Source organism: Bos javanicus, chromosome 19 (genome assembly GCF_032452875.1).
Source record: "Bos javanicus breed banteng chromosome 19, ARS-OSU_banteng_1.0, whole genome shotgun sequence".
Taxonomy (NCBI): Eukaryota; Metazoa; Chordata; class Mammalia; order Artiodactyla; family Bovidae; genus Bos; species Bos javanicus.
The window spans coordinates 38,988,593-39,001,765 of record NC_083886.1 but is presented as its reverse complement, the minus strand read 5'-3'; the positions used below and the strand labels follow the sequence as shown (position 1 = coordinate 39,001,765).

The window sequence follows — 13,173 nt, the reverse complement described above, 5'->3', positions numbered from 1 at the left end:
GTTGGAATTAACAGACTAGAATTTATGTTTCAGGGCTACAGAGACTAGACTGTCTTAGCCAGGAGACAAGACAGCCTTCATTCTAGGCCCGGTTCTACCGTGACCTTATAGTAGATGACCTGTGCAAGTCATTTTATATGTGCTCACTGTTTTCTGTTACTCAGGTTATCCTTAGTGGATAAACAAGGTTTTCTCCAATAAAAATGCAATGTGAAGGCACTTTAAAAAAATAATAAAGTAATAAATGAAGAATATTAGGGGAAGAAAAAAACTTGGAATTTTTGGGGGGGTTTTTTTTGGTTCTTTTTTAAAACAAAGTTGTCCAGGTTTTATTCACCACCAGCTCCTCCCTCTTCTCCCTGCCTGATGCTGTGCCCACTTCATTCCCAGTCAAGGGAGCGCTTCTCTGGCCTCCTCTGCTGTAATCTCCTGGGAGTAGAGGTCAGTGAAAAGAGCTGGCAGCCAGTAGTGGGCCTCCCCTGGGGCCTGCAGGTCCAGCCAAGCCAGCCCTTCCTTCAGCAGGTGTTCCTGGTGGAAAAAGGAAAAAGTCAGTTGAGAAAGGGGAGTTTCCACAAAGTAGGGTATATAACCCTCAAACCTATCTTGGCTTCAGTAGGGTTTTCAAACTAAATCTACAAGAGTGCCTTCACATATCCACACAGCCAAACTGGAATGATGTGTTTAACCTAGATCTTTTCCCCCTGTGTGAGAAATACTACCAAGTTGCTTAATCTGTGCTGCTGGGAAAGAGGATCATGACAAAGGGGGATGTTGTGGAAGGAAGGTAGGGCCACAGAAACATTTGCTACATGGCCTTGAGTAAATCACTAACTCCATTCCCTAAAACAAATGGAGATCACTAACTTTCAGTTAACTTACAGGGTAACAGACAGCTACAAGACAGGGAAACCCTTTTGGAAAAGTTAATGGAAAGTCTGCATTAGAATGGACTCATAGTTCCTGTAACTGGAAATATGCTCCAGATGGGTTGGTTTGACCCAATATTATTAAACAAATGTTTATGTCATCCCCACTTCACAGATGAAGTTAAGTCTTTAATTTAACTGCCTGGGTAAGGATACTGAAAGCCAGGGCTCCTACATGTTCATGCTACTCTCTCTTCACACTAGTCTTTGGTTAGTACCAGGAAACTTGTATATATAAAACTATATATAAATGTACTAATTACAGAAATCTAATATCATTAGTTAATAATTCCCTTCACTCTGTATCCACTGCTAATTTTAGTCAAACCACATTAACCATCTGACCAGGCTCTACAGGTCATGAGAGAAGGTGTTGGTGACTCCCCAGTGGCAGTGGCAGGCTGGTTGTACCTGTGTGCCAGTGTTCGAAGCCCCTTTGTGAGTTCTACCTCTCTGTGCCATCTGCAGAGAAACACTGGGATTACTTCTGTGTGGTAGCAACAGCCTTCAAGGCAAGAAGTCAGCAGAAAGAAGCTGCAGCCCTTGCCTGAGTGGTACCTGTCTACCCACCTCCTCCCGTCTGGGGCCCATCTTTTCTCAACCATTCCAAAAGTCACGTACCAGCACTTGCCGCGCTCGCTCCGTCTCCCATTTAAGACTGGCCTTGATAGCACTGACAGTCACATAGCCATTTTTCTGAAGGAAGGAATGGGGACTGAGTTAAGTGTGTGCTTTCCCTTAGAATCCAGCATCTGCCCAGGGACAAGTAATTTATCCAGACAGTAGGGGGACCTGCCCTTGGGTAAAGCCTAAGGGAGCACAGAAAAGAATGTTTAGAGGTCCCAGCAGAGAGTAAGAAGTGATTTTCAGGATGAGAGAGGTAGGCAGACTGAGGTGCTCAGTCTTAAGTAGAATCCCTGGTACTAAATATTAATGTAGACTTTTATCAGCAAACTCGAGAGTATGGCAAAGATTCAGAATGATTAACTGATAGGAATGATGATCATCAAAACTGATCATAATTGAAAATAATTAAGAATTCAGCCCTTGTCCAGCCTCACCCGAACCATTCCCCAACCCAGAAAAGCCCCTTCCCTTGTTCAGTTCTAGTCTCCATTATAGCACTGAAAACGTGTCTTCCCTAAACACATGATAAGGATCTGAAGGAAGATGGTACAGCTTAAGGCACTATTAAGGAACAGGACAAAGACATCAAAAAAATCTGTTCACCAAGGATATTCAGTTAGTTGTCTGCATGCCTGTCCACTACTCCACTAGAATGTGAGCTCTTTGAGAGCAGGAACTATGTGGTACCCATCTTTATTTGCCCCTCCAGCCTGGCCCAGTGCTTTGCACTGTAGCTGCTCAATAAACATCTGCTAAATACCAGGTCTGAGTAGTGCATCCGTTAGACAGTTTCAGCAAACGCATGAGTGATGGTGGGGAGGAGATCAGAAAATACCTTCCTAGACTGTCATGCACACACATGCACATGCATGCGCACACTCACACACACTCTCTCTCAGAAGGCGCACTAGTACCTCTGCCAGCTGCAGCACCACAGTGTGATCCATATTGAGCTCAGCAGGAACAGACTGAATGAGGTAAGTGCCACCCACAGGGATGATGCTGAAGCCAGTGCCGAGTGCCTTTAGTTTCTTGATGGCCCTGATCAGGTCGTCTCTGAGGTGAGGAAGAGCTGCATAAAGATCCCTGGCAGACCAGACCTAGCAACAATGCAGTTTCAGCTCTGCCCTAGGCAGGATACCCTGATGGAAGACTCACATGTCTGTACAACATTTAACTACATTGGTAAAAAGGCAGGGTTAAAGTGCACCAAATGGTGCCTGAACGTTCAAGGGAGATGGTAGAGGAGTCAGGCTTTCCATTCAGCAAGCCATTCCAACACCAGAGGTAAAAAAACATGCTTCCAGGAGCCCATCAGGACATGTGAATAAGCGAGCTGAACTTAATAGGGAGTAGTGTGAACCATGGCAAAATACAGAATGCTTATCCATTTGAAAGGGGGCAACCCAGCTGATTACTGCCATCTGGAAATTCAGACCCAGCAGTGTTCGATTTTCTGATTTCTTAGTTGACAATTAACTGAAATTAGAAAAGATAACCCACATCTGAAAATGTGCAGACCACATATGCAGTCTACATACTGATTAGCTTTTTTCACCTTTTCTCAAATTGGAGTCATGTATAAAGGCTAGTGAACCAGGGCCATTTAGACCCCATCTTCTGAGCTCAACTCCTTTCCCCAGCCTTTCTCAGTGCCTGCTCTAATCTCCTTGACCACAAATAATGTCAAGAGTATACACTCCCTCAAGTATGTTTATTAAAAAAAATGTGTGTGCATACACACACATTGACATATTTATGCATGCTTAGAAGGAAATCTGTCAAAATGTTTGATAGTTATAATCTCTCAGCTGAGAAACAATGGGTGGTTTGGTTTTTTTTATATCTCTTTTCAGTTTTCTAAAATAAAAATGTTTCTTCTGATCATAAAGAGGAATAAAAGATTTCTAAACTAACCTAGATCTACAAACAGTAAGGAGAAAAGATTTCCACCTGATTTTTAAAGACCTTTCTATACTCCAAGAGGTTGGAAGACAAAACCTACTGGCTGACATCCTGGGCGAATTTGCCCCTTCCTTTTAACACCTGTTGATGCAGTTCCTCCAAAGTTATCAGACCTATTGGAGAGGGGGGACAGAAAGCAGTTGAAGGATTACCTTTATGACTTAAAAAAGTCAGCATCATATCTGAAAAACTATAAATGTTCTCTTGACACCAGGGCTGTGTCTACAGCCAATGATTTCTAACTGGTTTTAAGCTTTAAGACCATTCAGTATGCTTATTAAGATGACACCACTGGATGACCATTTTGAAGGTCACATTTTGGGTAGCACAGAGACTCCGTTGACATCACCACACCTTGGAGAAGCAGAGCAGGCCTATGGTTACTAATGAGAAAATCATAATCCAGACATATCATCTATCAGGAGGAAAGGCCTATTTTCTACCTCCCTATATGTTCTGTAACAACTAGGAGCTAAGCTTTCCTGACCAAAGACCTTTGGAGAATACAGAGAATCCTTGATGTTTACCGCTGGCCATGGAGACCAGCCATGAATTCAACTGCATGAAGCACTAATGTGTTTCTCAGGACCAAACAGCTTCTCAAGACCTTATTGGCCTGCAGACTGCCAGACTGGAAAGATCATTTTTCAAGACTTTTTTTTCTTTCTCAGAGAAACCCAAAGCCCAGTCCACAGGACTCCATTCAACCACCCTCACCTCCATTCCGGTGCTTCAGGGCCAGGCACACTTCAATAATCTGGACACCCAGCTCGTAATAGAAGTCTCCCACGCCTAGCATCTCAGACCAAAATCCTTTTCCAGCTAAAAGACAGAAAAACAACAGCTAGGTTATTCATTAGTTAACAACTTTTTCTTTCAAAGCTAGATTAAAACATCTACTATATGAGCAGTCTTCTCTGCCCAGTGTTAAGCCCTTCTGGACTCAGGATACTCAACACCATCTGACTCTTGGTTATTCCTACTAAACAACAGGTTCAGAAAGTTTTAAAGGTGGGCAATCTAAAAAGCAGTTCTATTTGGCTGATATCTCTGGCTCAGAGTCAAATACAATGGGATATATGGTCTAGACAAAGCTAAGAGTATAAGCAGACCTGGTATTCGAAAGTCCACTGGAGATATTTTATTGAGTAAAAAATGCAGGTTATAAAGTAGTAATTACAGCATAATCCCATATATCTTTAAAAAATAATTTATAAATATGATGAAGTGAATATGATTTACTTTCTATGTCTAGAAAGTAAATATACCTTAACCATACTTTATCTCTGCAATAACAGGCAGGGTCAAGAGACTTCTTTCTCATTTTCTTTTATTTTCTTTGTTGACTGAAACACATACCACTTTTATCAAAACTAAAATTTTTTTTAATAAAGGGAAAAAAGTCATAAAAAAGTTTTAGAGCACGTCATTCCAGGGAAGATCATGTACACTGTCCACTCAGCCTGCACTCCAACCTCTCCATCGTTCCCATCAAACTGGACATTCAGTTATCCTGCTAGGTACTCCCTATCCTGCTAGGATCTCCCTGTAAGCCTTTACAGAAGATGTTCCAGCAACAGTGATGACAACTAGGTGAGCTCTGTCCCTTAGCAACCCTAGAACACTGTACCCCTACAGATTCCTTACAGGCCAGAGGATCCACGCCAATGGTGGCACACATGTCTTGAAACTGCACCCGGAACTCAGGATTCTTCCGGATCTCCTGCTTGTGTTTGCTGGCAAATTCTTCCAGGTTGGTCTTGAACATGTCCAACTGCTTTGACATCTGCAGGATGAACAAAGGGAAGGTTAGGGGCAACCCAACCAAATGATAACTAAATGCCAAGAGTAGGTCCCCGGGCCAGTGGCACAGCAAAGGCTGAAATAACCTACTGTCTTCAGGACTACCATTATACTGTTAACTGTTCCCTTCCTTTTTTTTCCTGCCTCTCCTTCACAGTTCTGCTATAACAGAAACAAGATGCTGTAATGTTGCTTCAATTCTAAAATACACATTTTTTTCCCTACGTGTTTCTGTTCTAAAGTCAGTATGCATCTAACAATTTTTTCTTTCCCATTCTTTCTTTTTTAAAAAATTTCGTATTTACTCATTCGTTCACTTTCTTCCAGTTTTATTGAGATAAAATTGACTTATAGCACTGTATATATGGCATTATACGGCATAATTATCTGACTCACATACATCATGAAATGATCACAGTTAAGTTTAGTGAACATCCATCATCTCATACAGACACAAAATTAAAGAAATAGAAAAAAAACGTTCTTCCTTGTGATAAGAACTCTTAGGATTTACTCTCTTAACAACTCATTATATAATATGTTGTAAGTGCTTTTCTTTTTCCCGGGGTGGGGGGGGGGTGGGGAATGTTATTAAACTGAAGGACCTACAAACGAGGACCTACTGTATAGCATAAGGAACTCTACTCAATATTCTATAATGACCTATATGGGAAAAGAATCTGAAAAAGAATAGATATTGTGTAACTGACTCAACATGCTGTACATTTGAAACTAACAGAACATTGTAAATCAACTATATGCCAATATAAAATAAAATCATTTTTAAAAATCTAATGAAATTAATTGAAGATGCACCTAATAATCAATTTTGCAGCATTCACACAGTGGGAAATCTTCAGCAACTGACAGAAAAGCTAGATAGGGGAGTAAGCAAGCCTGGCATGAATCAACATGTTGTTGAATCTCTGGGTCAAGGACCTCCTTGAGGATAACCCTGGATAAAGAATCTCTGAGGAAGGGTTTTGAGTCTACAGTCTACCACATTACATTCTAAAGCTACATTCTTTTTAGCTTCAGGGGCTATTCTGATTTCCTATTTGCATTACTCCTCTTTCCCTAATTAACAAAGCCTATCTTCAACCCACCAAGAATAACCACTCCTGGCCCAGCATCTCCTCTCATTTTCTCCTATTAAAAATGTGTATGTTGTTATAGTCACCATTTCCAGTTGATCTCCCTCTATGACTGGGACTTTTTGAAGAGCACAGCCTGTGTCTACCTACTTTCCTCAGTTCAAGGGCCCCATTTCCCTGCCTTACTGCCTCCTTTTCTTCACCAGGAAAAATAAATGAGTACACTAGAGGGCATGTACAGAGAAGGAAATACTAGAGAAGGAAACTGTAGGAACCACACCCTCATCACTGTCACACACTTCTGGTACACACCTAGATGTGATGGTGGTGGGTGCCAGAGGTTAGGCAATATTTCCATGTTATTCTTTGGCATTTAAAGTAAAAACTCAAAAGACCCAAATCAAAGACGCGCCTAATAATCAAATTTGAAGCATTCACACAATAGGAAATCTTCAGCCACTGACATGGCTTAAGTTTTCTACCACTTACTTACCAAGTGAAATCTTCTACCACTTACTATCTATGTAACCTTGGATAAAGCACTTAACACCTCAGCGCCCTCAATTCTAAACTGCAAAGAACAGAGTTCTTTCTTGATAGAACTGTCAAGAGGAATGAAAAAGACAGCGTACCTAAAGAAAATGGACATATGCCTGGGATGCTGAAAGTAGGTAATCATTCAAAGATGTCAGCTATCGTTGTTATTAGCAAGTCACCTAAATGATCTGAGCAGCACAGAAATCAGGATTTGCCAAATATTCTATTTTTGGTTGATTCAGACACTCTGGTTTATATCAGAGGGGTCCTGCCCAGCCTCGTGGGATCTCTCTTGCTACCTGGAGCCCTCCAACCTACTCACCTGGGCCAGCTGGTCCTCAGCCAAGACAGTCCCTCGCTCCTTGTACTTGGCCTGTCAGGCAAAGAGACCAGGATGAGTTGAGAGAATGGATGCTGGGGGCTCCCACTTGTATCGCTTCCGCAGAAGTATGAAAAGAGGAGGGTCTCGCAAATGGTTTTTCTTAGGGAGAGGAGGGAACAGACGACTCCCTTGTAATCAAATTGAGGGGCGTGGGGAAAAGGACTGATGGGTCTGGGGATGGTGCCATTCCAATCCACCGGAAGCTGGAGAAACTCAGCTCCCCGGGATCCGAGAAGCCCGCGTCAAATTCTTTCGGGAGGCTATTTGAGGGTATAGAGCTCTGCTCGGAGAGATTTGTCTCTCGCGAGTCAGGGGTGGCTGTGGGTCCGCCTTCTTCCCCTCACCTCGGCAAGCTTCTTCTTGGCGATGGCGCCAGCTCCCACCCCACGACGGTGCATCCCCGCCGTGGCCCGCGGGCCGCCCCGCTGCCGGGACCCCGGGTCTCCACTTCCCGGGATCCGCCACCGGCTCCCCGACGCGGAAGCGCGTGTCGTACGTCATCTTCGCGCGACGGAAGTTACGTCCAGACTTCCGGCTGCGGGGCTGATATCGCCCACCGCCAGGGGCCCAGCGGCCCCGCCTCTTGCGCCGAGAAGGAGCTGCAAAACTGCGGCCGGGTGTTCCCACCCACGTGTACTCCTCGGATCCTCTTAACTTCCTGTGGCCGTCCTCAACTGCCACCCCAGCTTCCAGGTGGAGGTCCGCCACTGCTCACTGGATGTCTGCCGAGTGCCATACGCTGAGTTGGATACCAAGGATTCCGTATCAAGCATACAGCAATCCATTCTATGCTAATAGGGTTTACCTTTTGGAATCATTCAGAGCTTCTGACTGGGGAATGCCTTACAGTTAAGAATTTGGACTCTGAAATTAGTTTATCTAGCTCGTAGCTTCCACTACATATGATCCAGTTGTTTAGTCTCTTTAAGTGAAGTGAAGTCGCTCAGTCGTGTCCGACTCTTTGCGACCCCATGGACTGTAGCCTACCAGGCTCCTCAGTCCATGTAATTTTCCAGGCAAGAATACTGGAGTGGGTTGCCATTTCCTTCTCCAGGGGATCTTCCCAACCCAGGGATCGAACCCGGGTCTCCCGTACTGCAGGCAAGACGCTTTACCGTCTGAGCCGCAAGTTGTGTGCTACTCGCAAGACCCCATGGACCATAGCCGGCCAGCCTCCTCTGTCCAAGGGATTTGCTGGAGTGGGTTGCCATTTTCTTCTCCAGGTGAATCTTCCCCACCCAGAGATGGAACTCGTGTCTCTTGCATTGGCAGGCGGATTCTTTATCGCTGAGCCACCAGGGAACTTCAGGCAAATACCTTAATCACTTGTGTTCCATCCACAGTTGTGAAAGAGTAATACCTACTCATGAAGTTATGAGAAATAAGCCAGAAAATAAAGAACAAAGCTCATGAATATCAGCTGTGTTTGTTATTCATCAGGTCTGTGATACAATCAGTTTTCTGTGTGTTTAGAAAGCTCCATATGTGATTTCCAAGGGCTTTCCTTGTGGCTCAGATGGTAAAGAATCTGCCTGCAATGCAGGAGACCTGAGTTTGATCCCTGGGTCAGGAAGATCCCCTGGAGAAGGGAATTGCTATCCATTCCAGTGTGCTTGCCTGGAAAATCGCATAGACAGAAGAGCCTGGCGGGCTACAGTTCTTGAGATTGCAGAGGGAGACAGGACTAAGCGACTAACACTTTCACTTTTTTTTTTTAAAGTAGGTGATTTCCATAACATTATTGAGTCTTGCAAAGGAGGAGCCAGTAGAGGTTTGGAGGAGCCAATGGAGGTTTCTTAAATCAGAGAGTAGTAATAAATTTTTGTTACAGGAAAATTAGTGGCAACCTAGACTTAATTTTTGAGTCAGTTGTAGCAGTCCAAAGAAGAAATGGTAAGGGGGGAACTAAGATGGTGGCCTTAAGGATAGCGAGAATGGGACAAATTCAGGACATATTAAGGTGGGATGGTAAAACTGATGAGATGGGGGCACCGAGTGAAAGTTGCTCAGTCGTGTCTGATTCTTTGTGACCCCCACGGACTATACAGTCTGTGGAATTCTCCAGGCCAGAATACTGGAGTGGGTAGCTGTTCCCTTCTCCAGGGGATCTTCCCAAACCAGGGATCGAATCCAGGTCTCCCGCATTAACAGGCAGATTCTTTACCAGCTAAGCTACCAGGGAAGCCTGAGATGGGGGCAGAGTGGGTGGGAAAACTTAGCAGGATGTTCAACTTCCTGGCTTAGGCAACAGGGTGGTGCCATTCAGAGAGGTAAAACAGACTACAAGATGAAGTTGAGAAAATAACTGAGTGGTTTTGAAAATGCTGAAATTGAGGTTTGTGTGACATCACAGGAGAGATGGCCAATTGTCATTCAGATATACTGAATATCTGATATTCTGATATATACTGAATATACTGATATTCAGATATACTGAATATTCTGTCAGATAGACTGACAGAATTTGAAGTTCTGCGCAAAGATATGGGCTGGGCTATAGGTCAAGGCAAAACCATGAATGTGACTAATGTTACCAGAGTGTTTTCAAGTAAAAGGATAAAAAGAGGACCTGAGGGACTTCCTTGGTGGTCTAGTGGTTAGGAATCCACCTTGCAAAGAGGAGGATGCAGGTCCATCCCTGTTCAGGAACTAAGATCCTAGATGCTGCAGAGCCACTAAGCCTTTTAACAAAAGAAGCCCATGGTGCCACAGTGAAGACCCAGAGCAGCAAAAAAAAAAAAAAGAGGATGGGAGCAGGGACTTCCCTGGCGGTCCAGTGGTTAAGACCCTGTGCTCCCAATTCAGGGGGCACAGATGGGGGAACTAAGATTGTGTGTGCCACACGGCACAGCCTCAGGAAACAAAGAGGATGGGAGCAGAGATAGGTGACAGGATATTTAGTTGGCATTTGGGGCCTTGAGGGATGGTGGAGCATGAGCCCAAAGAGTCTAGGTCCCTGAGGATTTTATGGGACAAGCTGTCACACCAGCCCTAGGCTACCTGCTTCTAGGTAGAGAAATAATGCTCTATCGTGCTAAAAATATTCAGCACTGTTATTTTGTATTTTCGTCTCTTTTGAAGCAGAATGTAATGTTAATGGGTTCAAGGACTAAGGCTGAAACAGTTATTCAGGCTATCATAGTCATACCTTTAGGTTCATTCTGATGCATACCCTCAGATACTGAACATAGATAACATAAGCCCCCTTAAACACAAACTTACTTTCACAAACACAGATTTGTCCCCTCCAACACATATATTTGACACTCTTTCATATACACGCAATCCTCCATTATACCTACCCACCCCTGACTATGAAAAACACGCTAACCTCATACATACACACATTGATTTTGAGCTCATATTTTCATACTTTTACTATACCGCTGCTTAACACAAAAGACTCAGTCCTTTAGATCCTCACTGATGCCATCTAGACACACTGACCTCATTTTTCACTCTGTGACTCCTTAACATGTACAAACTGACCCCCTCACTCACACTCATTACTTCAGAGAACTGTGGTGTTGGAGAAGACTCTTGAGAATCCCTTGGACTGCAAGGAGATCCAACCAGTCCATCCTAAAGGAGATCAGTCCTGGGTGTTCATTGGAAGGACTGATACTGAAGCTGAAACTCCAATACTTTGGCCACCTGTTGCAAAGAGCTGACTCATTTGAAAAGACCCTGATGCTGGGAAGGATTGAGGGCAAGAAAAGGGGACGACAGAGGATGAGATGGTTGGATGGTATCACCAACTCAATGGACATGGGTTTGGGTAGACTCCAGCAGTTGGTGATAGACAGGGAGGCCTGGTGTGCTGCGGTTCATGGGGTTGCCGAGTCGGACACGACTGAGTGACTGAACTGAAGTGAACCCTGGGTTGGGAAGATACCCTGAGGAGGGCATGGCAACCCACTCCAATATTCTTGCCTGGAGAATCCCCATGGGCAGATGAGCCTGACGGGCTACAGTCCATAGGGTCACAAAGAGTCATACACGACTGAAGAGACTTAGCACGCCCGCACCTTCAAATGCACGCATGCTTCTTGAAGTACACACATTGGCCCTTGATAAACTTCATTGGCACCCATGAGCAGACATGCTTATTCCTTCTTCATATACATTTGTTCTCCTCTATAAGAGAAAGTTTGTTGACCAATAATGTGCTGGTAAATAATCACCTCTCTAGGTTGGAAGAGAGGTGATCTGATTTATAGCATTTGCCAATTTCCATAGTGTAAATACTCTAAGTATGCCCTTTCAAGCTATTGTTTCAAGTTATCAATGCTTTTGCAACCTGCTCACAAAATTACTGCCAATTTCACAATGCTCTTAGAAGCACTTTGGTTCAGTACACCATTGAATGCTGACCAACCCAGATGCCCTCACTTGCTTTAAGTGACTAGTGAGTCTGGGTCTTACTGCAAAATGGCTTAGAGCATGGGCTTATAATTCTCTGCCTCATGGAGGCAGTATAGTGCGTAGTTAACAGCTATTACATTACCATTATCTTGAAGGATTGTGATGAGGCTTTAAATTAAATGAGATCACCATGATTTTTAAAAACTGATATTTACAAGTATGAACAAAAACAAGAGTAAAAAAAAACACCAAAAGTTGAAAAAAAAGATGTTTAAAAGTCCTGAGCACAAATGTCTGGCATTTGTAAGACAGTTGTACAAAACTTTTTAAAATAACCCTTTCAGATTCATTGACTCACAGAGACACCCAAGATTGCAGAAATACAGATCCAAACTCCTCCTCAATGCAGTCAGCTCTATCATGGAGAATCACTAAAATATATCCTCTGAATAAAGGCATGCTCTAAATTGTGTGATGCATACTTTTAGAACTCAAGGAGGTTAAAGGAAAGGAAACCCAAAATGTTACAACTGGAAGAGATTGCAAACTGGCAGCCCTCAGGCAAATTCAGTTCTCCAGGGAGTTTTATTTGGTCATCAGAATGCCTTTAGGGTCACATTTCTTTCCCATTTTCACAGTCCCAATCTTTCCCCTTGTTTTACAGGGTCCTCTCTTAGCTTCGGAGAAGGCAATGGCACCCCACTCCAGTACTCTTGCCTGGAAAATCCCACGGACGGAGAAGCCTGGTAGGCTGCAGTCCATGGGGTCGCTAAGAGTCGGACACGACTGAGCGACTTCACTTTCACTTTTCACTTTCATGCATTGGAGAAGGAAATGGCAGCCCACTCCAGTGTTCTTGCCTGGAGAATCCCAGGGACGGGGAGCCTGGTGGGCTGCGGTCTATGGGGTCACACAGGGTCGGACACGACTGAAGTGACTTAGCAGTAGCAGCACTTAGCTTATTTGGTTTACCAGCCCAGCCATTCAGCCAATCCAGTTTCCCAGTCCCTGAATTTAAACTAATAACTTTAAGGTTTTTGGTTTTTTTTTTTTCGCCCCTACATGCAGCATGAAAAACTTCACTGTGCAGGGATAAAACCATTTACCTCTGCAGTGGAAGCACAGTATTTTTTGTTTTGTTTTTTTAATTATGAAAATATGATAATACATACAGGAGACTTGGAAAATACAGAACAAGGTTACATATAGATCCACTATATATTGAAATTAGTTTTTAAGTAGATAAATTAAGATTTTTAGTTGGAGTTTTAATATCAAACTCTCAAGAATTAATAAAATGAATATACAGAGAAGTAGAAGGATATAGTAGACCTGAAAAGCATTATGAACCAGTTCAACATAATTAAGATTTATACAGTTTTCACACAAGAGTAGGATACAAGTTCTATTCAAGTTCCCATAGACTAAAAACTAGGAAACACAGGAAAATATCCAGGGACATAAGACCAAGTGC

At 43.4% G+C, this 13,173-nt stretch overlaps 1 protein-coding gene across 2 annotated transcripts; it reads right to left on the bottom strand.

Annotated features, from left to right (window-relative positions):
* Positions 1-254: 254 nt before the first annotated feature.
* On the bottom strand, positions 255-7,831 carry SNF8 (SNF8 subunit of ESCRT-II). 2 transcript variants are annotated; one of them, XM_061391472.1, is made up of 8 exons: positions 7,679-7,831; positions 7,275-7,325; positions 5,166-5,304; positions 4,236-4,340; positions 3,559-3,631; positions 2,468-2,609; positions 1,548-1,622; positions 255-528 (listed from the first exon to the last, which is right to left on the bottom strand). In XM_061391472.1, exons 1-8 carry the CDS (start codon positions 7,730-7,732, stop codon positions 391-393), a joined length of 777 nt encoding a protein of 258 aa, XP_061247456.1. In that variant the 5' UTR covers positions 7,733-7,831; the 3' UTR covers positions 255-390. The 2 variants fall into 2 exon arrangements, with proteins under 2 accessions (XP_061247456.1, XP_061247457.1); XM_061391473.1 differs by lacking the exon at positions 255-528 and adding an exon at positions 1,278-1,388.
* Between the last annotated feature and the right edge of the window lie 5,342 nt (positions 7,832-13,173).

What these genes read in the sequence shown, in the direction of transcription:
- SNF8 (XM_061391472.1), bottom strand. Translation starts at nt 7,732, where the DNA reads ATGCACCGTCGTGGGGTGGGAGCTGGCGCCATCGCCAAGAAGAAGCTT. An exon ending in CCTGAAGCACCGGAATGGAG is followed by an intron (nt 3,632 to 4,235) that starts GTGAGGGTGGTT and finishes CCTCTCCAATAG; the next exon opens with GTCTGATAACTTTGGAGGAA. An exon ending in TGGTGCTGCAGCTGGCAGAG is followed by an intron (nt 1,623 to 2,467) that starts GTACTAGTGCGC and finishes TCCTTCCTTCAG; the next exon opens with AAAAATGGCTATGTGACTGT.